The sequence below is a fragment of the Gymnodraco acuticeps genome, unplaced genomic scaffold (genome assembly GCF_902827175.1).
Source record: "Gymnodraco acuticeps unplaced genomic scaffold, fGymAcu1.1, whole genome shotgun sequence".
NCBI classification, from domain to species: Eukaryota; Metazoa; Chordata; class Actinopteri; order Perciformes; family Bathydraconidae; genus Gymnodraco; species Gymnodraco acuticeps.
The window spans coordinates 4,031,835-4,057,632 of record NW_022990295.1 but is presented as its reverse complement, the minus strand read 5'-3'; the positions used below and the strand labels follow the sequence as shown (position 1 = coordinate 4,057,632).

General features: G+C 44.2%; 1 protein-coding gene and 1 long non-coding RNA gene across 10 annotated transcripts; one reads left to right on the top strand and one right to left on the bottom strand.

Annotated features, from left to right (window-relative positions):
* Position 1: 1 nt before the first annotated feature.
* Positions 2-4,150, bottom strand: LOC117550035. The gene is made up of 2 exons (XR_004569561.1): positions 4,064-4,150; positions 2-1,110 (listed from the first exon to the last, which is right to left on the bottom strand). It is a non-coding gene; the product is annotated as an uncharacterized LOC117550035 (long non-coding RNA).
* Positions 939-25,700, top strand: cep170b (centrosomal protein 170B). 9 transcript variants are annotated; one of them, XM_034222311.1, is made up of 19 exons: positions 939-1,344; positions 3,585-3,884; positions 4,582-4,719; positions 6,443-6,532; positions 7,281-7,359; positions 8,036-8,094; positions 8,653-8,803; positions 11,380-11,508; positions 12,203-12,688; positions 12,765-13,693; positions 13,868-14,008; positions 14,640-14,778; positions 14,896-16,485; positions 17,263-17,509; positions 17,679-17,811; positions 21,001-21,135; positions 21,217-21,305; positions 21,741-21,979; positions 23,662-25,700. In XM_034222311.1, the coding sequence occupies exons 3-19, from the start codon at positions 4,615-4,617 to the stop codon at positions 23,877-23,879; spliced, it is 4,959 nt and encodes a 1,652-aa protein (XP_034078202.1). In that variant the 5' UTR covers positions 939-1,344; positions 3,585-3,884; positions 4,582-4,614; the 3' UTR covers positions 23,880-25,700. The 9 variants fall into 9 exon arrangements, with proteins under 9 accessions (XP_034078202.1, XP_034078206.1, XP_034078204.1 ...); XM_034222318.1 differs by lacking the exon at positions 939-1,344 and having other exon boundaries at positions 3,615-3,884; positions 13,850-14,008; positions 21,001-21,099; positions 21,741-21,834; positions 21,928-21,979; XM_034222316.1 differs by lacking the exon at positions 939-1,344 and having other exon boundaries at positions 3,615-3,884; positions 13,850-14,008; positions 21,741-21,834; positions 21,928-21,979.
* Positions 25,701-25,798: the final 98 nt, after the last annotated feature.

Genomic DNA, 25,798 nt, shown 5'->3' with positions numbered 1-25,798 from the left:
ACTGTGTAGAGTCAGACTTTTATGAGATCTTACATTAAAGAAAAACAATTGAGTTGAGACCAGCACTCGAAACAACTAAAAGTCTCACATCTGAATAAACCATGTTGTGAAATATTGATTACTGTCTGTGTCTAGACATTCCCACTGTGAAAGTACAGTAATTAAAACTTTAAAAGGAGTCGTAAAGAAGGAAATCCATTCTTTTCTATTGCTCTTAAGTATAATTTGTTCACACAAATGTCTTCGACTTCCTATTCCCACCTTAGTTCCTTGTTTTTCTCCTTGATCATACATTTTCATACAAAGTTATTTAAACTACATGAAAATCTACCTCATCAATTTGGTTGTTTTGGCTAACCATGATCATGGATGGATTACTGAACCAGCCTGCAGGGCAAAGGCCTAGGGGCCCGAACATATCAGTGGCGCCCTTGGCCTCCACCTACAAAATATTACTCAAAGAGATGAGTACCGACCAGGAATAGGAATCAAAATAACCACAAAGAAATGTAAAAGGAGCACAAAGGGACACACAACAACCACAAGCACACACAAAAGAGAGCATCATGACTATAAAGACACGCTAAACAACAACAAAAAAGGCTAACCAAATACAAAGTCTCTGTTTTGAGGTGGTGGGGCTCTTTGCATTTTGCCAGGGGGCCTACTGTCTCATAATCCGCCCTTGCATGCCTTTTAAGGTGTACCTTGACTCTCTCCTCTAGTGAAAGCTTGCTCAACAGGAGCCGGATTCGTGTTTATCTAAACCTCGCTATGATGGCACCCTACAGACGCATAAAACGCAGCTAAGTGTTTGAGACAAATGTTCCAGCGGCACACGACGGCTCCTCTGACTGTGTCTTGGCCGTGTTCAGTGCTCTGCAGGACTACTCAGGTCCACGTCTGGGGCTCTGCAGCTGGTCTGAGACGGGAGAGAGGCTCCCCGCGGGACCCGGGGCAGATGGTACAGTCTCTGGAGCAGATGTTGACAGCCAGAGCTCACAGTCTGTCTTTTGGCCAGCTGCAACGCACAGCGCCACACAGTGAGACCGAGGCTTGGCCCAGTGTGGCGCTCACCTGACAACCGAACCATCCCTCACCTGAGTCGAGCTGAAACAGAAACACAGAGCAGAGCTGAGGCCGCGGCTCCACAGGCCTCCCCTGGGTGAGGTAGTGTTGTGCTGGGTGAGGGAAGTGTCACTCACACATCATGGACGCCAGTGATGCTCTCTTTGTGAACCAGACACAAAATGTCCTCTTATATGTCCAAATATAGAGGAGGTGGAGGCTGACATTTATATACAATATATCTTGAAAATGGGATTCCTTATTTCAACATGAAAGGTAAAATACTTTATCCAATAATGATTTTGCCTTCAAATGTATATAAATGATAAATAAGAAGTCGTACCGAGGCAGGTGAAGGTGAGGATTTGGAAGCTTTGAGATGACAGATTTAAATGCAGTTGCCACTAAAAATCAAGAGGATGTCATTTATACTTATGATAAAATATTCTAAAGAAATTAGCCAATTAATGCATATTTCACTTGGAAACCATTTTATAATTTATATAAAAATCTTCTTTCTCGCCTGTCGTGAGCGCAAGATCAGCTGGAGAGGCAGGCTTCAAATGTAATTCTCCTTACTGACTGCAATATGCTTCTACAAACAAAAAGACACTGAAGGAGAACGTGAAAGCAGGAGCACATATGACATTTGTTTAGCCCAGGATCACAAGTCACAAATGTGCCTTAAGGGGCTTTAGAATCTGTTCTACATCGTACACCCTCTATCATTTGATCCTCAATTTGCATAAGGAAACCCGTTAACCTTTATTTGTGAAATATGTGAATGTGCAAAGTTATCATTCAGCCATCATTAATTGTATCCTTTTGATTTGCTTTTCCATACAGTGGCATGTCAATGTGTTTAAGGTGAAAATAAAAGTGTTTTTGCTGTTTCATGGGGCTTGGTGGAAGAGAGGAATTTCAGGGGCTTTTCAAATGTGTGACAGAGGTCAGGGCCTTCAGAAACCGGTTCAACTTGTTGACTTCAAGCCCCTTCAAAACTCAAAGAGCAGGGGTGAAGTGGAGGGGAAAACACACCCAGACTAAGTAAACTGACCTTTTTTAGAATATCTATCTGCAGGTCAATGAACTCCAAGTCTATTGAGTCCTTGTTATATGTAGAAAGATTATTTTACCACAAAGTAGAGATGTCTTCCTCCTCACATGGATAACGTGATGTTGCAATCCCCCCTTTTTACATAGGCCTACTACTAACGCACTGGTAGCAATTTAATGATGGTTTCTAAATTACATTAACACAGCAAAACATTAAGACGTTATGGGCCCAGTGAAATTCCCTCTAACATCCTGAAACAATCTCCTGACAATAGTGGGAGTTTTGCTTGAGATCGCTACGTTAAAGATGGAACTATAACGCCATCTAGCGGCTACTGGTCTCATGTAAAAATCATTTCAGGTTGACTAATGTTCCATATCCACACACACGATCACCAGATGTTTTGTTTGGTTTTGAAGGAAATTATTATATAGACTGCGTAATGCATGTTCAATTCAATTTTGCGTTTGAAATTTGAATATACATTTAATTTAACCTATGCCTAATTACTCGTGCTCTAGGCTCTTCCACACCTTTCAACAACAACAATTAACCTCTGTTTGACTATTAATCCAGTCTTTTCCCTGATGACGCATTAGAGACTCCTATATCAGTTTGTTGCTACATAAAAACATTACATTTCTGTATATTTTAGCTGGTATATTCCGTCCTGTTGATGAGCCAGAGTGACACACAAGATAAACAAAGTCCTGTGGCCGTGCACAGAGACAAAGATCGTATATACAAGATGACTCGATGGTTACAAATTCTAGCCAGCAATAATGGTGCTTAATCCGTACACATGCGTTCTTCACCTGCAATTTTATTTTTCTAAGTTAATAATAATAATAATACATTTGATTTGTAAAGCACCTTTCATTGCTAAAAGCAATCCTAAGGTGCTAAGTAAGTAAGTAAGTTATTGCATACATTTCCACTAAAGCCAACAGAAAGCAGCTTTAATTGGAACGATTTTAAAAATATTACTGCAAACCTTTTTGCCTAGTAAGGCTGTTGTCATTAGTTGCAATTAAAATTGTCAGCAGTTATAATGTTATAATGATTAATCAGTTTAGTTAATTTTTTTGATAGGCCTTGTTTTTTTTATAAAAAACAAAATAAGCGTTTTGAATACAGGACTTACTTGTTGTAACATAGTACTTTAATGTATAATAGTGGAGTTTTGCTGCTTTAACTTCTGCAAAGGTCAAGGATATAATATGCTTATTCCAAATCTGTCCAAACACATACACCACAAATGACCAAAACAATTCAACTAAAAAAATGTTGTTCCATTGTCAAACAACAATTCATAACATATGATAGATTATTCTTTTGTTTTAATTACACTAAATTCAATAATATTACTTTTTTTTGTTCTAAACAAAACTAATATGGAATTCTATAATGATACTAATGTTTTAACTATGCTAACGAACACGTTTTTGTGTTTTCATAGTTTCTACATTTTGTCTGCACCTGGAAACCATCAGAGTGAGAACTCTTCCCTCCCTCACCTCTCAACTCAAACTGGTAAAGCGTTTGATGGACTTGTCACGTGACGTCACCCTCTGGGCAGAAGAGGCGTTGGAGAGTTTCGCCCGGTTGTCATTCCCAGAGGAAGAAGAGGGTGTGATCGACATTTACCTGTCCAGACTTACCTGGTGCTGTTGCTGTATATGTTGGTCGTCGAGTTTCCTCTGCTGTACGACTTTAAACACTGGCTTCACTTAAGAGTAAAACGGAGAAGGCATTAAAGGTACGTTGTTTGAAAAGAATCATTGGAAAACGCTTGTTTCGGTGTAGCGGAGACTTACTAACGTTAGCTAAACCGCTTCACTGTCACCGACAGCGTCAAACAATCCGCGGTGTAATTTGAAAGAAAATAGCACTGACATTACGAGACAATACATAGCTTGTAAAATCAAATATAAATACCGTGTTGGCCAATATTTCCCATGCCGTAATGTTTAGTCAGCCAAGGTTACAGGAAGTAAAAACCTGACCACTGTTAAGTTAGCTACCTTTCCCACTGGCGCTACTTTGCTACAGGTTTCCCAGCATGCTTCATGAGACAGACAACAGGAGTTTATAATGTCTGCTGTCCTTTTATTTACTGCATGTGTGAGTTGTGTTAACATACTGAATACCATTCATTGTCCCATTGAGACTTGCCTCTCTTTAACATGACTCACCAACATACAACATATGTTCAGAGTTGTTATTTAATTGCATTGTTTCAATAGTATAACTGCCAGACTGGAATGTAATGGATAAACAGGTCTTACTCAGGTGAGGTGGTAACTTCCCCTCAGTAATCTCTACAATAAAGCACCAGCTTGTTTAGTAGGACATTGTTCAGGGAGACAGGTATTGAGTTTGGATCATGCTTTCTGAATGTCACTCCTTCAGTCCTCAGGTTTCTTTAAACTATTTGTATTGTTTTCTTTTCCCAGGATGCTAAGAGGGTCCTGACGCGTGGCCCCAACATGAGTGTGACGTCATGGTTCCTGGTCAGCAGCTCTGGCACACGCCACCGGTTGCCACGGGAGATGATCTTCGTTGGCAGGGATGACTGCGAGCTAATGCTGCAGGTGGGTGAATTTGTATGTTTAAGAAAGGTATCGTGTGTGCGTTCGCCTTGGTGATGACATTGTAGAGAAGTTAGTGTTTATATGGCAAACACCAGCAGAGTGGAAGCCTGTCAAAAATGATGTCTGACAGGACAGCTAGTCACAGAACCGTGTGAAACACCAGCGGGAGGCTCCCTACATGCTTCGTTTGTGTGTGTGCATGTGACACAGCCTCAACACTGAGTTGCCCCTGACGGTCCTTCAAACAATGACTTAAAACGCAGCTAAAGCATTCCACTGTGTTGTTTTTCCATGCAGCGTCCGTTATAAACACAATTTCTTTTGTGGGTTTTGTATAATACTCTCCCTCTCATTTTCTCCACTCTCTGCATTTAGCCCCGCGAAAGAGGAATGTTGCCTCAGAAACAGTTGTTTATACTTTACTTAGTAAGTGCTTTATGCTCAGAAAAAAGCCTCCCGACCACAGATGTCGGTCGGATTGAGAAGTTGCTCATGTCCACATTTAGGCGTTGCTGGATCCAAGAAGAAACCTCAGCTTCTCCCAGTCTGAAATGATGCAGACTTTTCTGTAGCTCCATTTAGTTGCTGAGCACTCCTTCCTGACCTGGCTCACAGTCAGTGTCTTCTTTTAACCCTTTAATGTTTTTCTTTCCGTGGCTTATTGCATTTTTCCTTTTCAAACAACTGTTGAATATCTGTAACATGAGAATCCTGTTTGGCTTGAAAAGCAGAGATTGAGTCAAAGTCCTCTCACTTAGAATAGCCGAGGGCCTCGACTTGAATGTTTGGACTTCCCATGACAACTGGTGTCCGATCAGCGTGTCTATCTCCATAACCAGTAATCAGACCCTAAGCCTCCTCAAACGTGTGGTATACTTATTGTTTCCTAGCGGCCGTGCACACATTTTCTAGTAGGGCAGAATTAAGTTAAGGGTCCCCAAATTAGGAATGCATTTTTAGTTCTGTTGCACAGTTAACCTAATCAAGTAGCTAAACAATAAGCCATACTTTATAGGCAGTGCAGTACTAAAGCTATTTGGAAGTCCTCTTAGTGAAAAGGCAAACACACACAGACATTATATACAGCCTGTGTTCCCTGTTTATCCCAGTTAGTAGGCGTGTGGGAGTTTTTCCAATGCTACAAATGTACAATTGAATCACAGTAGTCATCTCAGTCTTTGTGGTTTTTGTGATGAGGAAGCCCAGAGTGCATAATGAGCAGAGAGGAGAGCATGAGTCAGGCTGAGTCACGTGCACAGTTTGCGCATAATTGATGGGCAGTTGAAATAAGCACATTTCCACTCTGGTGAATGGCAGTTGGACTGTGGGCAACAGGTCAGAGCTACGCTGGCAGAGTTTGGTAGATGAGGGCCATCTAAAAGTGTAATCTACAGCAATGTTTAAAGGATTGTTTGTGGTGTATGGACAGGGTCTGACTCTGCCTAAATGTTCATTTTCATGCCCTCTCAAGTCTTAAATGTGGATCATAAAGAAGTGCTGATAATGAACCTCCGTACCAATGACATGATAAATTCATGGAAAGTAGAAAACATGCTCATACAGTTTCCAGGAACTCAAGCTGATGCCTTCAGATGCCTAGTTATGTAGTTAGTCGGCGGGTGACTTCTTACGTTGGAGGTTGCTTGAAAAAGGACAAATGATTAAACATTGATCCACCAATGGTTGAATCTCGAATGACCTTTTCCCTTTACTGTCGTTCCAGTCCCGCAGTGTGGATAAACAGCATGCTGTCATCAATTACGACCAGAACACGGACGAGCACATGGTGAAGGACCTGGGCAGCCTGAACGGGGTGAGTGAGTCCATCTTTAGTGTCAGAATACCTGTGATAGAGGAGCCAGCCCCTGGGCCCCCAGGAGACTCCTAATCACGTCCACATCCATATCCCAGAGCACAGACTGCCTCTCTGTGTGCGCCACCGACGGTTGGTGGTAGTAATCAGGAGACTGGCTTTTCCTGCTGGCCTGGAATCCCTTTTTTCTTTTCTCCCATTCTTTCTATCTCACTCGCTAACCCCCACCTTTCTCCCTTCAGCGATCTGTTGCCACTTCACTGCACCATTATCCCTCTGAAATCCAGAGTTGAGCAGTGGGAGAAACCCTTCATTGTTCTCAGAGTGTTTCTTTCGGCCTGGGTAACTGCAGCCAAACTAATCAGAGCAGAACGGCACAAGGAGCTGAAACTGAAATCCAGCATTGCTGCGTTTTCCTCCAGTTATCTTAGTCTAGTCCCTGTCTCACCTGTTTAGGCACATGTTAACATGATTGATCAACACATTCAAGCACAGTTGCATTTATTCACCTCCACATGGCCATTAAGCATCGTACAAAAACAGAGACAGTCGTTGCATAACAGCATAATCTCTTCAGAGTTTTTATGTGCCTGGGATTAGCTTTCAATGGAAAAAAGGGCCGATTTGCAAAGCACCTTACCGTATCTGGGTGCATGCCAGTAGGAATGACCTGTGACTCAACACATTGACTTCATTAGTGACCAGCGGACGGTAGTTGAGCTTGATGTTTCTTGTCTTTCTTTTGCAGACATTTGTGAATGACCTGAGAATCCCAGACCAGACGTACATCACGCTCAAGCTCTCTGATGTCGTCCGTTTTGGCTATGATATCCTTTTTCTGTATTATTCATTATAATTATAGACAAATGTTCTGCGTAACTGTGTGATTTGATGTAACCCAGTTTCAGTTGGTGATTAGCAGCCCACGCTGAAATAAGCCAATGTCTGGCAGCTGTTTGAGGCACACATTTTTTACATTTGATTTTCCCTCTGTGGTCTTTCGCTACATTGGCATGTTAATCCCCTGCGGTTTTTCAGTCAGGGGGTTTAGATTATGGTCAACTGTGCACAGAAAATCTCCTGCCTCCTTTGACCCCAGGGCATAACACTCACAAATATTGAATCTTAAATATCACTGGGGGGGGAAGTTGTTAAGGGAATAGAGACATCGAGCAATGTTTAACCCGTCTGGTATTTCATTATTTAAATTGCAACAGGCCTGTACTTCTTATCCGCTTTTCTACTTCTTGGAAGCAGTAGAAGAAAGTACTTTTGACCTCTTGAGGGGTTAAAACCAAGCATGATATTATATTCAGTATAAATGTATTAAAGTAACTGCTCATGTACCATACTTTAGGTAACAGATCTGTATTTCTTTCAAGTCCCTTTCCCAACAAACATCTTACTGGTCAGACTCCGAACTGTGCATATATATTCTTAGCAGACATATCCTCACATTGTTTTACAAAATGGTAGGTATGTGTTCTTTAACTCTCCGTGCACATGCTCATGTATATATCCTGGAGAGGAGTCAACACAAGGTCCCAGAGGAAGCTCTCAAAGTAAGTAAAAGCAATAGCATGTGCCCTTTTGGAGCTAGCAGTGATTACTTGCCATGAATCCTTGATATTAATAGAGTGAAGCGCCCCTTTTTTGTAGTATAAATGATTCTGTCTTTTTCGAATTTGACAAGGATTACAAATGAATAGACTTAACCTATTACACAATATGCAGCTTTTCCATTGGAGGTGTGAATGTAATGTGTCTGTGACCTTAGTTTGTCAGGTTCCCGTGCCAACAGTCGTCAGCCTCCTTGATAAGCTCTGTGGTCCGAAACAAATTGGCTAACTGGTGTTGGAGTGTTTGAAAAGACTTAGTTCAATTCCAAATGAAAAGAAAGATACACTTTGTAGTTTTAAACTGTTAACACAAATGTTTACCAGTTCAAAATGCCAATACTTCAACATTTGAAATTGTAGTATTCATTGTCAACAAATAGAAATATGAGCAGGAGTCCATGGTGGAGACTCTTCCTGTTACCCTGTGTGTCTGAGGACAGGAACATCTGTACTGATTGTTGGCAGAAGGTTTCTAACATCCTGTTTCCTCTCCTTGTGCAGCACGAGAAGTACACCAGCCAGTTGCAGCTTGGTATTAAAGCCCTGCAGGCCAAGGCAAAGGAAAAACAGCAGCTCCAGAGCTCGGAGAAGAGCAAAAGCTCTGTGTCCAAACTTCAAGACAAGGCCGAGCGAAAAGCCCAGTCTCTTACAGGTACACAAACCTCATATAACAGATATGAGCAGGAAGTCGGCAGCTTTTATGGATACAGAAGCAGGGTAAACATTATTGTTGCCTGTGGGGAAAATGTTCCAACTTAAGTGGATTTGAATACCATGTCCAAGCAAGGAAGAGAAGTGTCTGCGCCTCCATGTGCTACAGGGCTTTGACGGGAGATCACTCTATGAGGCGGCTGTGGCGTCTTTTATTAACAGCTTCCCTGGTGTGAGATTAGGCTGCCGTGTGAGTGGCGAGGCTGCAATCCTCTGGTGTCAGTGGAGAAATAGATCTTGACATCCCAGAGTTGGCAGAATGAGAGCTTTCCCGACTAGCCCTGGGTAAGGAGTTAAGGACAAACAGTCTTATCTACGTCATTCATCCCCGACTGCTGACGAGGGGCGGCAACCATGGTGCTGATGGTTCAACGCGAGCAAGAATTAGAAAGGTGTAAAGGTTCTATCAATTGATCTGGTGGTGGCTTTGTTGCTGCTTGTACTACCAGTGGCTGCTATGGCCTTCTGCCCTGAGCCGTACTGAGTACATCCTGCTGTACAGTACAGGCAACAGTTTAACAGTCGAATAATTGTTAGTTCAAGCGAAGCACTTTGTGAATGAAGCTCATTCATAGGGACAAAACCTATTCCAGCTGCTGTTGATTTTGTAATTCTCGCGCTTTCTGCTCCTAATCGCCCCTGTGAGAGAGAAGAGTACAACTGTTGCTTAAAATAGGACTTTCCCAACATTAGACTCCCAGAGTGCAGTACAAACAACCCTTTGAACTTTGGAAAACATTTAGTAAGATGGGAGAGCGGTTGTATCGTGCAGCTAAAGCTAACCACAGTGATCCTGTAAACCTGTGACTGCAGACTCTTTGTTGAACGCGCCGTGTTTACCAGGGGCCCTGCACTCACCCTGCAGTGTGATAGCAGCCTCTCCCTGTGTTGTTGTGAGCTAGTCTACAGAGATAACACACTAGCCTCCTCTGTCTCGCTCGATATACAGTCACAAGAAGATAAGGAATGCATTTCATAGTATGCTACAGAAAACAAAGCTGCACTTGTGTAAACACATTCTATTTCCATCACTGTTATAAATGAAAAGTCTGCCACACCAGAATGAATGAATATCTGTTGGCTTCAGGCAAATGGATTGGCTTTGGCTGGGCTTGTTCGACTGGAGACCTTAATAACATATTGTATTCTGGTGGTTACAATTGATTTTGTTGTCAAATTCAGTCGCTTACAGCATAAAGTGCTGCGAGAGCCGTGTTTCTCTTTTTCTCTGTGCTCTTAGTTGTGTTCCCCTGCAGCTGGGCAGGATGTGGAGTGTGTCCAATCCTTGAGCTGTCTTCAGGGCAGGACGCTACACTTGTACAGTGTGTGCCTCAGGCCTACTTCACTCTGCCAGGTCCTGAGGCTACTTAGTATTTACTGAAGGGGCACAAAATGGATATTTGACGTCTTCCCTGATACTGCACACCTCAGCACTTCATGATTTAAACAGCCTGAATGCTTAAACCCTTTTTTAACCGATTGATCATGTAGTCATTTACCATTTTATCATGTTTTCATACTAAGATGACCCAAAACATTATCCATCCTGACAAATCCTAAATCTAATGTGACTAACATGAAAGTATTGGGCTGGAAAAGTATAAGAATGAAAGCTTTTTGTGAAGCCACATATTCAGGACAAACATTGAAAAGGATTTTTGGCAAATTTCCTTCACTCTTATCTTTTTATGTAAATCTTGGCCTGCTTTTAAATCTTGCTCTAAATGTCCATAAAAGCTGAGCATAGCTCAGTCCATTTGAGTTGTGACACCCACTCATGCTTGCCTTAGCTAAAAGGGGAGTCTTGGATAAGGGGAAAGGAATTAGTAACAAGCCCCTCTGCATCTCTCGTCGCTGTGTTGATGTCTTATTGTGAGTGTCCAAGGCAACAGTGGCAAAGTGCTGTTGATGCTTAGAGTTGTGAAGCCTCCACATCAGAATCCAGAGAGCGTGCTTAGCCTGTGTATCAGGCCAACAAGCAGCTTCTAGATGATCTGATTAGTGCCGTATAGGCTCGCCGGCATGTGTGAACACTGTCAAGCCAGCGGCTAAACTCCAGTTACCAAACAGCATCAGGGAGAATACCTGCATGGTATCCAAGGTCAACAAAGTGCAACCAGTGTGTCGCCGTCGACAACCAGCCTCACGTTACATGCAGTTGTTATGCCATGTTTTATATTGTTTCTTTCTTTATAGATTAGGATTAGCTTTGTCCCGATTTTCACCAGAAGGATTATGTTTTGGTGGTTTGTGTGATACTGTATGCATCCCAGCTGGACCCCCACTATTCTCTCTGTGTACGGGCAATGGGGGGGGGGGTTTAGAAAGCCCAAAAGCTGCCGTGTTTAATGTCCTGCTGAGCTCCAATGTGTCACAGGACCAAACTTAGACACAACATTGTTTTTTCATTTAACTAACAGATTGCCCTCTCAATGCAATGTATATGTAAAGTCAGCTCTGTGTTCGGCTCCTGCCTGAATTGATCCACGGGCCTCATAGTGTCCGTTTGTGTGTTAGCTTCCACAGAGTCTCCCATATCCAAGCCCACTCCTCTCTATGGCCAACCATCCTGGTGGGGCGAAGATGAGGAAGCAGCCAGCAAATCCAAGAACAGAGGTGGAAAATCACCAGAACAGGAGTCTCCAGGTTAGTGTCTTCAAATGGTACTAATGTGTACAAACAACAGACTTAATTATAGTATTTATACATAAGTATCATTACAGCAGAATGTCATTTTATACTAGTCAGTACTACAATTGCATTGGATCTTCCCACATCTGTCAGTCAGATCCTGATTTGTAATGACATGTTTTCTGTGGCTCTGCTATCTAACGCCCTTTGTGGGTCAGTCAGAGATGGATGGTAAGAAGCACAGAGCAGGTCCCTGGGTGCCAGTTGTGGAGTGTTAGCCAGGCTGCACCGTGCCAGGCCAGTGGGCAGTGCCTGTCAGCCTCGTGATGGATTATGTCCCTCTAAGCCTCTGGAGGGGGGAGGAGGGGTAATTGTTTGCCTCATGGTGCCCAGGCTGAAACAGATTATTTCCTGCTCAGCTACCCTCCGCTGGACTCTGAGCTCCTAAAGTGATATTTGGCCACATCTAACTGGCACCCAAACACACACTGGCAGATTTGTTTTCTCAGTCAGATTTGTTTTTTGTGGCTCCCACTTTCAGGGATTTTGTGAAATTCTATCATCCCGTCATCTCAATGTGTTGCTTTGTGTACATCTGACATTTGATTGACTTTCAGTGTGAGCTGAAAGAGGAAATTGAAACAAAACACATACAAATGTTTCTATTTGTAATGCCAACAATCTCTCTGTGTTTCTCCTCCCTGTACAGAGCCTGCTAAAGACGTGTCCAGATATGAGGTCAACGGTTCTCTGTCCGAGAGTCAGGCCAAGTCCATCCTATCATACCGCCGCGAGCCCAGCTACTTTGAGATCCCAACAAAAGAATTACATCAGCGAGCTGCCAAGAAACCCGAGTCGCAGGTCCACGAGGTGCCCACCAAAGACACTCCAAATCCCGCTGACATCGTCTCCTCTACGCCCCCCGTGGTACAAAGCCACGCCTCCTTCACCATCGAATTTGACGAATGCACGCCAGGGAAAATGAAGATCAAGGACCACGTGACAAAGTTTTCTTTCCGCCAGCAGCACAAGTTACCTTCCACAGAGCACGTCACCGCACCCACTGAGGTGATTTCAGCAGAAAGCAAAGTTGCTGATTGGCTGGTCCAAAGCAATGCTAGCATGAGGCGAAAGTCCATAGCTGAAGAACTGTATGGCACAAACGGTTACTCATCGCCTCTGAGGATCACCAAGGGTAAGTCCCACATTTTCTTTTACCTATACTGACTTTAATTGAAATAGTGTGCTAACTTTTGTCTTTCCATCATTAGCTAACCACAGTGAAGATGACACTCATGTTGAATCAAGAGATCCTGCAATAAATGGGGGAGATTTCCTCCAATCAGATCCTCTGAGTGGGTCCCATGTGTCCCCACAACCCCTGAGAGCCTCCCCACCACAACGCCTCGCCTCCCCTGACTCTGAGGAGGCGTTGTCCCGCTCTCCACCAGAGCCTCAGTCCCTGTCCAGTCTTGGCAAGGCTGAGCCTCACCAAGCCTTTGTCATTGAATTCTTTGATGAAGGCCCACGAAAGAAGCGCTCCCAGTCCTTCACCAATAACCCATCTCCACCCGAGTCCTCATGCCTCAGGGTCCCTTTGGATAAGGTGAAGAAAAGCTCAAGCCCAGCGGTGGAGAGACGAGGCCCACCTCCAGCCTCCACCACCACCCCAACCAAACGATACACTGTCCCTCTAAAGGGCCCTGCTTCCACAGGCTTCCAGAGAGCTGGCTCTCTACGCAGGGAGAAGACAGAGGACCGGATGAGCACCAGCTATTCCTCCCGCTCTTCTTCCTCCGTGTCTGCAAGGCCCTTTAGCAGTGTGGGCCGGAGGTCTAAACTCGCCCAGGAATTTAATGCGGAATTTCTCAAACAAGCAAAGCAGGCCGCGTCTGCCAGCTGGGAGGAAAATGCATCTAGTCCCCCCACAGCAGCTAAAACGGAGACAGTGGCCATATCGCAGAGTAGTCCCGCTCCATCTAAAGCTCCATACCAGCCACAGACTTCCTCTCCTATCCACCAGCCTGTTGCCCTCAAGGCCCCTGTGATGGCCCCGGTAACTCAGAGTGTGGAGGTCACAAGCCCCACTGTTGGTCCAAAACACGAGGAGGAGGACAGTTTGAGTGACGCAGGAACCTACACCATTGAAGCCGATATTCAAGATAAAGAGCTAGAGGAGGCACGGACCAAGATTGACCAGGCAAGTTTATTTTGCGCTTGATTTGAATGAATGTGCTTGAAGGAAATCATCTTTGCATTTTCACCAGTGTCCTCTGTCTCTAGGGAGAAAGTTCCACTCCGAAGGAGCCGTGTACTTTGTCCGACTTATCAACCTGCACTGCTTTGTTCCTGACAGGTGTTTGGTGTTTTACAGAGCCCAGAGCGAACCAACCAGACTGAAGCAGATTCTTCCTCAGAGTTTAGTCCTGTTCTAGTTGAGAGCAGGGAGCAGGATAGGCAGAGTAGCTGTGGGGAGGTGAGGCCAGCTCCAGAACAGGGACAGAGTCTGGTGGAGGTAAACCTTCTGCTCAGGGTGTGATCAATGTTGGAGTGGAATAATCTATATGTTATCGCTAATCCAATGTCTGTATGTGCCTTCTCGGGGTTTCATCTGTGTTTTTGGTGTATCTCTGTCTCCATTGATTTCTAGATTTGCTTCATCTTTCTTCACAGGTTCTTGGTATTTCTTTGCTTTCTAACCAGATGCAAGATAATCTTAGGGATGCACCAATAGCGAACATATGGCCGATACTGACTTGGAAATAGCTGGGTCGGTTAGTGGTTAAAACGGGGCCATCCTATTCAATTACCAAATATCATATACTGGGATTTAATGAGCGATTTGTTGCTGCAATTAAAAGGTTAATGCTTGAATTAAATTCCTTTTTAACTTTCGCGATTTTTATTTTATTTTATTGGAATTATTACTTGATATACACACAAAGTCCAGGTATCAGGTCAGGCCTGAAGAAGTCATATCGGTGCATTCCTAAATCTTACTCATGAAACAGATGACATATGGAATTGTCTGTGTGTCATATTAACTTTGTTTTCTAAGGAAATCATATAAATAATAACTGCTTTCTTTTAAGTGTTTAATCTACTATCTTTCTTATATTGATTAAGTTGTCTGTTATCTGGTGCAGGTCCAGGCAGCAGGTGCAGTGTTGCAGGGGGCTCCTAAGTGGATGTCTTGCTGGGCCAGCCTGGCAGACAGCTACACAGAATCTGGCCCTTCGTCTGGCCTCTTTGACATCTCCTCCCAGATGGAGCTGTCAGCAGGGGGTAAGCCACCTGACGAGACACCAGACTATTTGAAATGATAATGAGACGCCCTGATGAATATGAATGATTCCGTTTTAGTACGTGTCATTAATATGCATTCAAACTGTTTCACTGCAGCACGAGGATCAATCACCAACAATGCCACGCTCACCCGACACAACGACAGCGCCGACAGCGACGGTTCAAGAGCTCGCCGCATCCTGCCCCAGGTGCCGCAGAGGGAGAAGAGTGACATTCCAACTCCCAGCATTCATGTTCATTATGACCCGCATTCGACATTTATTGTAGGGGAGAGGGGCTTGGCGACCCCCAGGTTTCAGGAGGGCCTTCACAGGTTATCGGTGCAGGACGACGTAGAGCCCGACAGCCTGAGCGATGCCAGCAGGTCAGACGACGGTTCCATCGTGGAGCAAAAGAGGAGACAGCCGTCGGACACAGAAGAGAAGACAAAAGAGAACAAACTCTCAACAAAGTCTACGTCATTCTACATCGGGTCCGAGGAGTCACAACCTGATCGTGGGGGCTCAAACTCAAGCACTGAAAAAAGAAATGGAACCAAAATGTTCTCAACAGCCACTCTAACCAAACCCAAAGGTAGCCCGGACTCAGGAAAAATCAAGCCCACTTTGTCGGCTCCTGTCCTAAATCAGAGTTCAGACTCAGAGGGTAGTGTCTCTCCATTAATCAGACAAGAGAGCTACACTAAGGAGCAGCCTAGCAATGCCAGATTACCCAACATCTCTATCCTGTCTCTTCAGAGAGAGTCTGAATCATTCCAGGGTGCCGTCAATCAGGACACACATTCTTACCTCAAGGACACGGAGGACGTCCTGGCTGCTTTGGAGGCCAAACTCCGAGCAGGACAATCAGTGAAAACCCCGTCTCCTGTAATGGACTGTGTGTCTACGGAGTCTGATGTGGATACCTCCAGCACTGTGAGCCAACATAGCAATAACACCAGGTCAAATATACGGACAAGTAAAGCCTCTGCTAGTGACCTCCATAGGGATAGGTCTTCAGGCAGTATAGCTAGTCAGGACTCAAGTTACCAGTCCACTACATCGGAAAAGATGCGTTCTCTGGAAGCAGATAGCAACAATCAGACCGGGTTTTTCAGGAGGCCGGTTGGACTCAGACGTAGTGTCGGGAAACACGGATCCACAGACCTCAGTGACGACCCGCAGAGCTTACCTTACTCTGATCAGGAGTCCAACAGCTACCAAACACGCAAAAAATACACTGTGCCCCTTCAGAAAGAGGACTCCAAGACAACAAGAACGTCCATGGCCTTGAGTCGGGCCAACAGCTTGACAGCCCCGAGACCCACCAGAGCGTCCATGCTCCGCCGTGCTCGCCTGGGAGAAGCTTCAGACAACGAGGGCACGGAGACGGACAGGATGTCCCAGGAGGCCGGCAATGCCCCGGCTAAGCAACCCCAGGAAACCAAGAAACTCTCCAGGCTGGACATGCTGGCGATGCCTCGTAAGCGTGCAGGCTCGTTCAACACTCCCAGCGACACGGAGTCCTCTTCAGCCCCAATCCGCTCGGGATTCTCCAACCGCAGCACGGAGTCAGGAGGCAGCTCGGCTCGGAGGGCCTCCACTTCGGGGCTGAAGCCTGCAGAGAAGCAGCAGAAAGCCCCGCCGAACAAGGCCCCTCTCACAAGGGGACGCTCAAACAGTGCCAAGTATACCGGCAGCACCACAAGTGAGTATAATACAGAGATTCCCATGAACCTGTTTCATTGGGTTTCAAATATTATGACTGGTGTAACCACTTACTGCTGTTTTAGTCAAATCTAGTATCGTTGAAAACAATCTGAATTCAAAGTATTTCATGATCAACTAAAGTGGTGAGTTGGTTTGATACATTCAGAGTCCTCTGTTTATAGAGTGTCCTTCAGAAAATAACACCGGGGTTCTATACTTTTCTCATAAAAGCGGGTAATGAATCAAACTAACATTACATTGTTTTGACCAGGGCAAGTAGCGCTCTGACTGTTTGGTATTTTCCTGACCTTGACATTCAGTTTGCTCGTCTTCATGGTATTTTGGTGCCTTCACACAGGTGGGAGTCAAGGGGCAAACAGGAACATAAAAAGTGCCCTGCGCATTGTTCTCTGAGGATTATGGGACCTGATGAATATTATAAAGTTAGCCATGTTCAAAATGCTTTATTCTCCAGAGCACTCTCTACTGAAGTATGTGGTACTCTGCTGGTACTCAGATGCTGTTCTGTGGAATGAAGTACTCATTTCAGTTTGTAAATAATGTTTTAACTGGGGAAAAAAAAGATATATTTTCCGTGTAGAAATGAGCACTTCCACAGCAACTTCTCTGTCTCTGGTTCTGGGAGGATTTGGTCTAATATGCTTGGTGGTGTTTTTCTTTCCCATATTCTTTGATGGTATCTCTCCTTCTCTCCCGTTTTCCCAACTTCCTCTATCCTCTCCCTCTGTTACTCAAACCAATTCACGACCCCAAGGCTCCAGGAGACGTCAGAAAGGCTCTGACTACGCCTCTACCTCAGACGAGGAGTACGACTCAAACCAGAGCATTCCTAAACACAAACGCTCCCAACCTTCCTCAGCTTCCCACAGCCCTCGTCATCAGGCTCGGCCTCAGCCCGTGGTCGCGCTGCGCCCCAAACCCCGCAGCAGAGACTCTGAGGACGAGAACAACGAAGGAGAGGCCTATAATAATTGGACCAATCACAGTTCTGAGATTGCAAGGTAAGGTTTAAAGAAAGCCTGACTATAGCCAAACTTCAGCATTTATTTACTGCATTTTCCATTCTAGGGTCTAAACAAATCAACCTTTTGAAATACAGTAGAAACATTTAAATTATAAAGACACTTCTTATTTCTGTCATCTTTCTAACACATATTCCTCGCCTGCTAGGTTGAGTCAAGACCTGGCTAAAGACCTAGCTATCTTGGCGAGAGAGATTCATGACGTGGCGGGTGATGGTGACCCCACAAACCCAGCAGAAGAGATCAGTGCGCCTGTCTCCGCAGTAACCGCTCATGAACAGGTACATCACTTTTTCTTTCTTCAGGCTGTTGCCTCTTAATCTAACACAATAAAGCATTAAGACTCAATTTGATCAAGTGACCAAAACGAAGGATGACCATTCTATATATGTGTTGTCCTCTTTATCACAAACTACACTTGCAGGTTCTCATATAGTACATTTCTCTAGATATTTTACAGTTATGTAAAATAATATTTTAAGGTATAATACATTGAAAGTAAAAATAATAATAACTTTAATTTGTATAGCGCCTTTCATTAACCCAAGTTAAGTTAAGTTAAGTGTTACATTGCAGGGGGGGGGGGGGGGTGAGTGAGTTAATGTTAGAAGGCTTTGTTGAACAGATGAGTTTTCAGGGTTGATTTGAAGATGTTCAGAGAAGTGGCGTTACGGAGTTCAGCAGGGAGGGAGTTCCAGAGGGTGGGGGCAGCGACACTGAAGGCCTGGTCCCCGAATGTGCGGAGGCGTGAAGGTGGAATGGAGAGCAGGCCGGAGTCTGAGGATCGAAGGGTGCGGGATGTATGGGTGGAGGAGATCTGTGAGGTACTGAGGGGAGAGGGCATGGAGGGACTTGTAGGTGATGCGGGACTTGAGCGGGAGCCAGTGGAGGTTGAAGAGAGTGGGGGTGATGTGCTGCCAGCGCTTGCTGCGTGTGAGAACCCTGGCAGCTGAGTTCTGGATGTACTGGAGCCTGTCCAGGGTTTAGCTGGAAACCCCGGACAGGAGTCTGTTGCAATAGTCCAGGCGGGAGGTAATGAAACAGTGAATGAGCTTCTCTGCAACAGAGTCGGAGAGTGATGGCCGGAGTCTGGATATGTTTCTGAGGTGGAAGAAGGCTGATTTTGATACTGACTTGATGTGGTTCTGAAATGAAAGGGTTGAATCCAATACAACGCCAAGGTTGCGGCCCTGAGGGCAGGGGCGGACCTGCCCTCAGGGCCGGTACTGAAGTGGGCCGGTCGAACGATGTGGGCCGGCCGGTAACCGGCAGGGCTCGACATTAAATGGCCCGCTGGCCCGGAAGCACTATTTAGACACCCCGGGCCAGCATAACGTACTTTCCACAAAATATTGCTTTAAAAAAATGGTCCTGTGGTATTGGTATTTTGACTAGCAATTTAGTTAAATTGTTTCGTTTATCAACGCTACAACATAGCGTTCCGTGAGTCGGTTGTCGTTGTTGGGTGAAAAGCAAACAGCTGTTTGCTGCGGAGCGCAGCGGGAGCAGGCTCCCGTGAGCGGGAGCGCGCTCCTTCACTACAGACTATCGCGCCACCTAACCATTCGCCAAATGTTTTTAATACCAGCGGCGGTAACCGGCCAAGCGCCGGGCAAAAAACAATCTTCAAATAAAAGAAAGTCACCGGAGGAGTTAAAGGAGAGTGACAGGGAGCATGAGAAGAAGAGGGAGAGAAAGTTTCAGCCAGCTTGATCGATGGAGTTGGCTTCTATAGAGTGGTGCAGTGACGCGTCCTAAAACCCTTTTTATAATCTATCGATTAGATTTATGATTCGAAAATGATAAAAGTAGGGTAGACATGTGGAGATTATCCGGCTGAACAAAACGTGCATTTATCAAACAGGTTTGTTTTCCACAGACCTTATTTCCAGCTATTTTCCAAAACCCTTGTCGAGGGAACCAGCAGCTTACTTCCTGGTTTTAGGACGCGTCACTGCACCTCTCAATATGATGCCAATATGAACAAGGCCTTCTGTCGGCTCTGTACATCAATGCTGACAAGTAAGTGAAGAGTAGACAATATAAAGGTATTGGCGAAATGTCCCAGCAGTTTAGGATAATGAAGGTTCTAATCAAATCAATTACATAGTTACATGTCTAACTCCTAATGACAGGAAGGCAGAAAGTGCATTATACAAATAATAATAGGCTACTCATAATAGCAGACATTTTTTAACAATGACCACAATATCATTATTTTAATAAACCAAATATGAACAATTGAGGAAAATTAGGAAGAACTGATGATTAAAATGTTGTAGTACAAGTAGTAATGTAGTTAGTGCATAAATTACTATTGCAACAAATGTGTTAATTTTCTTCATTATTAGTCGATTCGTTTTGGACGAATGCTCCGGGCCAGTGGTTACAATGGTGGGGCCAGTGATAATACAAGTCCACCGGCCCGGAGGTAGACATTATTTACCCTTAATGTCTACCGCTAGTAAATTGTCTTTGGGGGCCACAACCATGAGCTCAGTTTTATTACTGTTAAGTTTGAGTAGGTTGGTGGTCATCCAGGTTTTAATTTCGTGGAGGCAGTTGATTAGCGACTGAGGGGGAAGATGGGCAGAGGGTTTTGTGCTGATGTACGTGATGTGGGTGTCGTCGGCGTAGGAGTGGAAACAGAGACCATGGCTGCGGATGATATGACCAATCGGAAGGATTTATATTGTAAATAGAAGGGGGCCGAGCCTTGGGGGACTCCATGATTGACAGAAGCACAGGGGGAGCTGCAGCCAGCGTTTGTGACAAACTCTCCGGTCAGAGAGGTATGAGTGGAAGAAGGGGAGGGTGGAGTCAGTGAGGCCAAGAAGTTCAGACAGGCGGGTGATGAGGATATTATGGGAGATGGTGTCAAAGGCTGCAGAGAGGTCTAGGAGAATTAGTGTAGTGATGGAGCCTGTGTCAGCTGCGATGAGGAGGTCATTGGTGATTTTGATCAGGGCGGTGTCGGTGCTGTGGTGGGTCCGGTAGGCAGATTGAAAGGGTTCATAGAGCTCATGGTTGGACATGTGATGGTGGAGTTGGTCGGCGACTGCTCTTTCCAAGATTTTACTAAGGAAGGTTGGAGATTGGCCGGTAATTATTGAGGTCAGTTGGGTCAAGTCCGGGTTTCTTCAGAATGGGGGTGACTGAGGCGGTTTTGAAGGATGTTGGATAGATGCCAGTTAACAGGGAGGAGTTAATGATGTCCACGATGGTGGGCAGAACAGTGTGTAGTGTTGCCTTTACCAGGACAGTGGTGTCCAGAGAGCAGGTGGAGGGCTTGGCCTTAGAGACCAGCTCAGCGACCTGGACAGCATCCACAGGGGAGAAGGCAGAGAGGTGGCTGTCTGAGGAGCGTGCAGCTGGAGCAGCGGCGCTTGGAGTACGAGCTGTGTGAGGAGCAGGGGGGGCAGGTGCGTTAAGCTGCAAGTGGATGGAATTCAAGTAAGATTGTGTTGCAGCTGGTTCATCGTATCCCTGAGGCTGGACTAAACTACCAGAGAGTGCCACCAAATGCTGCCCCTCCAAGGGAACCGGAGCAGAGCTGCAGTGACCCTGAGGTGAGCTCCAGGCCGCGAGCGAGGAGCAGAGACGAGGTCAGAGCTAATGTGCTACGTCACTTTGAGCAAACCTCTGTGATGTAAAAACATGGGGATCATTGTTTTGTTTTTCCCCAGGTCACTGTGGACAATCTGATGCTAAACCCAGTGTCTCAGGTCACCATGGCTATCAGAGAAAACACTGAGCAACTCGCTGACAAAATTAAGTAAGATGTTACTCGTACATCCTTTATTCCCGTGCTCAGACTGCACTGAGCCAATAATCTTATTAAAGGGGTGTAACTGAGTCAGTCAGCACGAGGATTTATAGCCTAACAGACAATATGGGGCTGAGAGGACTGGGATGTAATCTGCTCAACAGATTAGATGCAGATAAAACTGTTCCTGTTTAAATGTTACCCCCTGAGACATGTAGCCACAATTTGGTGATTTTTTTTACAATTGTTATTGAATTGAAAACCCATAGTATATCAAAAAAGAAAACGTGTATTTTAGTATTTTTCCCTGATTGGATTTAGTTATACTTAGTCTCCAGAATTGGTAAACTATAAGTGACAAATTGACAAGATCAATAATATATTGGACACAAATTAGGATTGCAGTGATAAGTTCACTTTCTGAATCTGTCATTGTGCACACAGGTTACTGTTCCAGGACAGGGTGGATATCTGGGAAGAGATTGATGCAAAGGCTAACTCTGACAATGATGTTCCTGTTGTCAAAAGCGCCAACAAGGTAAGGGACTCGTGTTTGTCAACATTCAAATTGAAATGTGTGCCAATTATTGCTTATCGTATTGGATCGCTGAATTGGACATTTGTACTGCAGGAAATCACATCCATCTTGAAAGAACTCAGGAGAGTTCAGCGACAACTTGAGGGTGAGTCAACAACATTAATACAAACTATCATTTTAATAATTATGTGCAGAGGTGGGGAGTAGTGGAGTACAAATACTTTGTTACTGTACTTAAGTACATGTTTCTGGTATCAGTACTTTACTCCACTGCTTATTTTTCTGACAACTTTTTACTTTTACTTCTTACATTTTTAACACAAACACCTGTACTTTCTACTTCTTACATTTTCAAAACAGGTTTGTTACTTTAGTTTGAATCTGTGTCTGGTAGCGTGATCATTATTATTTAGAGTCATTGCGTGCCTATTGATTTGAACACGATCTGTGTATCCATCATTTCCAGGGGGGTGTACTACGAAGCAGGATTTTCGCTTAGCCGGCTAAATTCAGGGAAAACTCCGGCTTTCCGGTCCTACGAAGCTGGTTCTCTTTTTAGCAGGCTAGATCTCCATGGTAACTTATGCTTAGCGGCTAACCTGGTCGGGACCAGGTTAGGTTGCAGGCTAAGAGCTCAACTCAGTGAAAGCACTGCCTGCTGACCAATCAGAGCTCAGTGTGCGGAGTTTAAAGCGATCAAGTCATATTACAGGAGAAAGGAAATACAGAAAAACTGCCGTCGCAGGAAAGACGGCCGGCAAAAATCACCGACTGTGTGAACGTGAACATTAATAGAATATCACCTCCCATCTTCAGAGCAATCTGACTATTATAACATTAGCGTTAAGAAAGCTTACTTAAATATCTGCCACAACATAAGTAACCGGATCAGAGTAACATTAAGTACAGTCCGCGGCATATCACTTCATAATGTATCATATATTTCTTTATCTGAGTCAGCTGAGCCGTATCTGGCTGTGCAACACTCACAGTGTCACATACTGTATGCAGAAGTATTATTTTAAGCAACACATTAAGTTGACAAAACACTCGAGACAAATGTAATTAAAGTGAGATCCACTCGTGTTTTAGACGGGGCAGTGATATCATAAACCTGTTAATGTACGCATTCAAACACTTTTTCTTTTACCAGCTGTATTCACCTTGCAGGTGCAGCTATGTGGCTTTTATCCTGGATAAAGTGTTTAAGTCATGGATGTTTAAAGTGTAACTTCTTCATATGTCTAATATTATAGTTGACTTTTCATTCAGGAAGTATGACGCTGCGCTGTCAGTATGCTTCTCCATGTTTGTGATTGGTCGAATGCGCCAAATACCACCCCTTTTATGTGAACGCGCACCTAACTAGATAGGACACGGCTGGCTTGAGCGATCCACTTGATAACCCGTGTCGTAGGACCGTTTAGCGAGAGCGCGTATGTTTTTGGATTAGGCCAACCGTCTAACTCAAACATATCCAGGTTAGGTTGAACCAGCTTTGTAGTACAGGCCCCTGGTCTTCTCTAAAAAAAACGTTGTCATGTTGCCGTTGTTCAGCATGGAAACATTCATTAGCTAACAATGACATTATTGTTCTATTAATATAAAGGGAAGTCAGTTAGTCTTTAAAAAAGTTGGTAGTTATGGGAACTTTTTACTTCGATGCCCATACTTCTTTACTTTTACTTGAGTAGAGAAGTATGGTCAGTAATTCTACTTTTACCAGAGTATTTTTAAACACGAATATCTGTACTTCTACTTCTTCTACTACTTGATTATGTGAAGCTAAATATTCAGCTACAAATTACATGTTTTATTTTCCCCTAGTCATAAACACAGTGATGGAGCCCAGTGGGCAGCTTGAAGCATCCAGGGCCTCAGCCTCTTCTTCTTCTTCCGGGGTCCAGCCCTCCAGACCCCCCGCCTCACGGGATTGGAGGACGGTCCACTCTGCCTCCAGACGTGGCGGCGGCCCCCGGCCCAGCGAGAGTGTGAGGAGAGCCGCTGTGACACCAGACGATGTCAGAGCGGGGTATCTGGTGTGAGACCAACACGCAGTTCCCACCAGCGCTGATCTGCTGCTGTGACCCCACACACAGGTGTCGGACCGTTATACGCAATATGAAACCAAGAGGGGGGAAGTGAGAGTGTAAACACAGAAGTGTAGCCTCCTGTACCTCCAAACAAACACTACTGCACTATAAGCACTACACACCCACACAGAGGTGTCATTTACAGTGACCTAAACACCCTTAGAGTACACAAGGCCTACATATGAGGTGAAGATTTGAGGAAGTACCAAAATATTTTCATAAACCAAACCTCGACAAGGCCTCTAGACTATACTTGATTCTCTGTTTTAAAGGTCGACTTCTTTATTTGCCAATGATATGAGAAACATAGCTGATTTTAAAGTTTTTCTATTTATCGTCCTGAGCATAATCTTCTCAGGGAAATCTATGAGTATATAAGATGTCTATGTTTAGTGACAAATCACATTTCTGAGGAAATATTGCTATTTCTTTCGGGTAGAAAGCACTGCAGGAACAGCAGCAGAATGTAGTGTACTGTGTACTCCTGTTCAACCACTTGATTTCCCTTTTTGTTTCCTTCCAATGTTGTTGTCTTCTTGTTGCATCTTTTCTCTTAGTGGACCAGATTTATCAACAGATGTCAAAAGTATTTTTTATTAGGGAGCTCCTTTGTGAGACATTGTAACCGAGACAACATGAGAATTAGTACCAGGACAATTTATGTGATATCACACAGTTGCTAGTATTTATTCTGTTAACATTTCCCAGCGTAGCGACTCTGTGCAGCCCTCCTCAGTGGACGGACACTATTTTGTTCAGCTGAGAATGATAAGGAATGTGTGGTCCGGCTGGTAGAAGGGACTCAGTCTAGTCACCTGGCAACCACACACTCACACGGCTATAAAACCAGGGTTTCCACGCATTCCTGGCCTCTTTACCTTATAAGAGAGGGTTTTTTTATGTGTGTTGAACACAGTTGGGGGCTTACATCTAGTTTTAGTTTTCCATGCCTCAGTCGGCTCTGAAGTTTGGCCAAAGACAATCATAAAACGACTTAATGTGTTTACACTAATCACATCACACCTACAGTAAATATCAGAGCTCTGTGGTTAGACCTGATGTTTCCTCTTCCTCTTCTGATGGGTCCTCACATGACAGGAGTAATGTAAATGTAGCATTTAAGTGACAAAGTCAGCTTGAATCTGAAAGTATAAATCTAATGATTAGTTTGTGACATTGTGTTCTATATGTAAATAAGTAAAGATATTTGTACGTCATAGAAATTACCTCTCAATCGTGTCTTTTGCACATTATCCCCCTCGACTTTATAATGCTGCAAACTGGAAACCACCTCTGCCCTGTGAATGATTGTAAACAGTTGATGCTGTGGAGGTCGAATCGGGTAAAGAAGGTGAGCCAGTGCACCAGCAAGAGTCCCCCCCCCAGTCCAGATTGTACATGTGATTGTAATTGGGAAGTACCTTAAGTGCCACAGAGCTGTGTGGGACAGTGGTTGTTTACAAACTCAAGCTAAAGTTGAATGTTTGTCCTTTAACCTCACTTGCTCAAAGTGTTGCTGCTATTCGTTGTCCATGGGATAGAAAATCTCCTTCGCTTTACTCCATCTTAGTCTAGAGCAGGTTTGAGAGCTGAAATGTCATTCTTGTTTGTCAAATTTGTGACTCCTTTTTTGATATTCAATCAGTTTCTCCTCGTTTTACCCAGAATGATTTTTGTTGTAATCTTGCTGTCTTGTAAGCTGGTATTCATGTGTTGTGTAATTTGTTAGAGAATGATTGCAGGTTTTTCAAATAAATATGATCAGTAAAGTTATTTGTCTTGATCTGTTTTTTTCACTCATTAGATTTTATTTTGATGTTGTTACTTAGCAAAAGCTGAAATGAAAGTGAAAAGAGGAACTGCAGTGTATT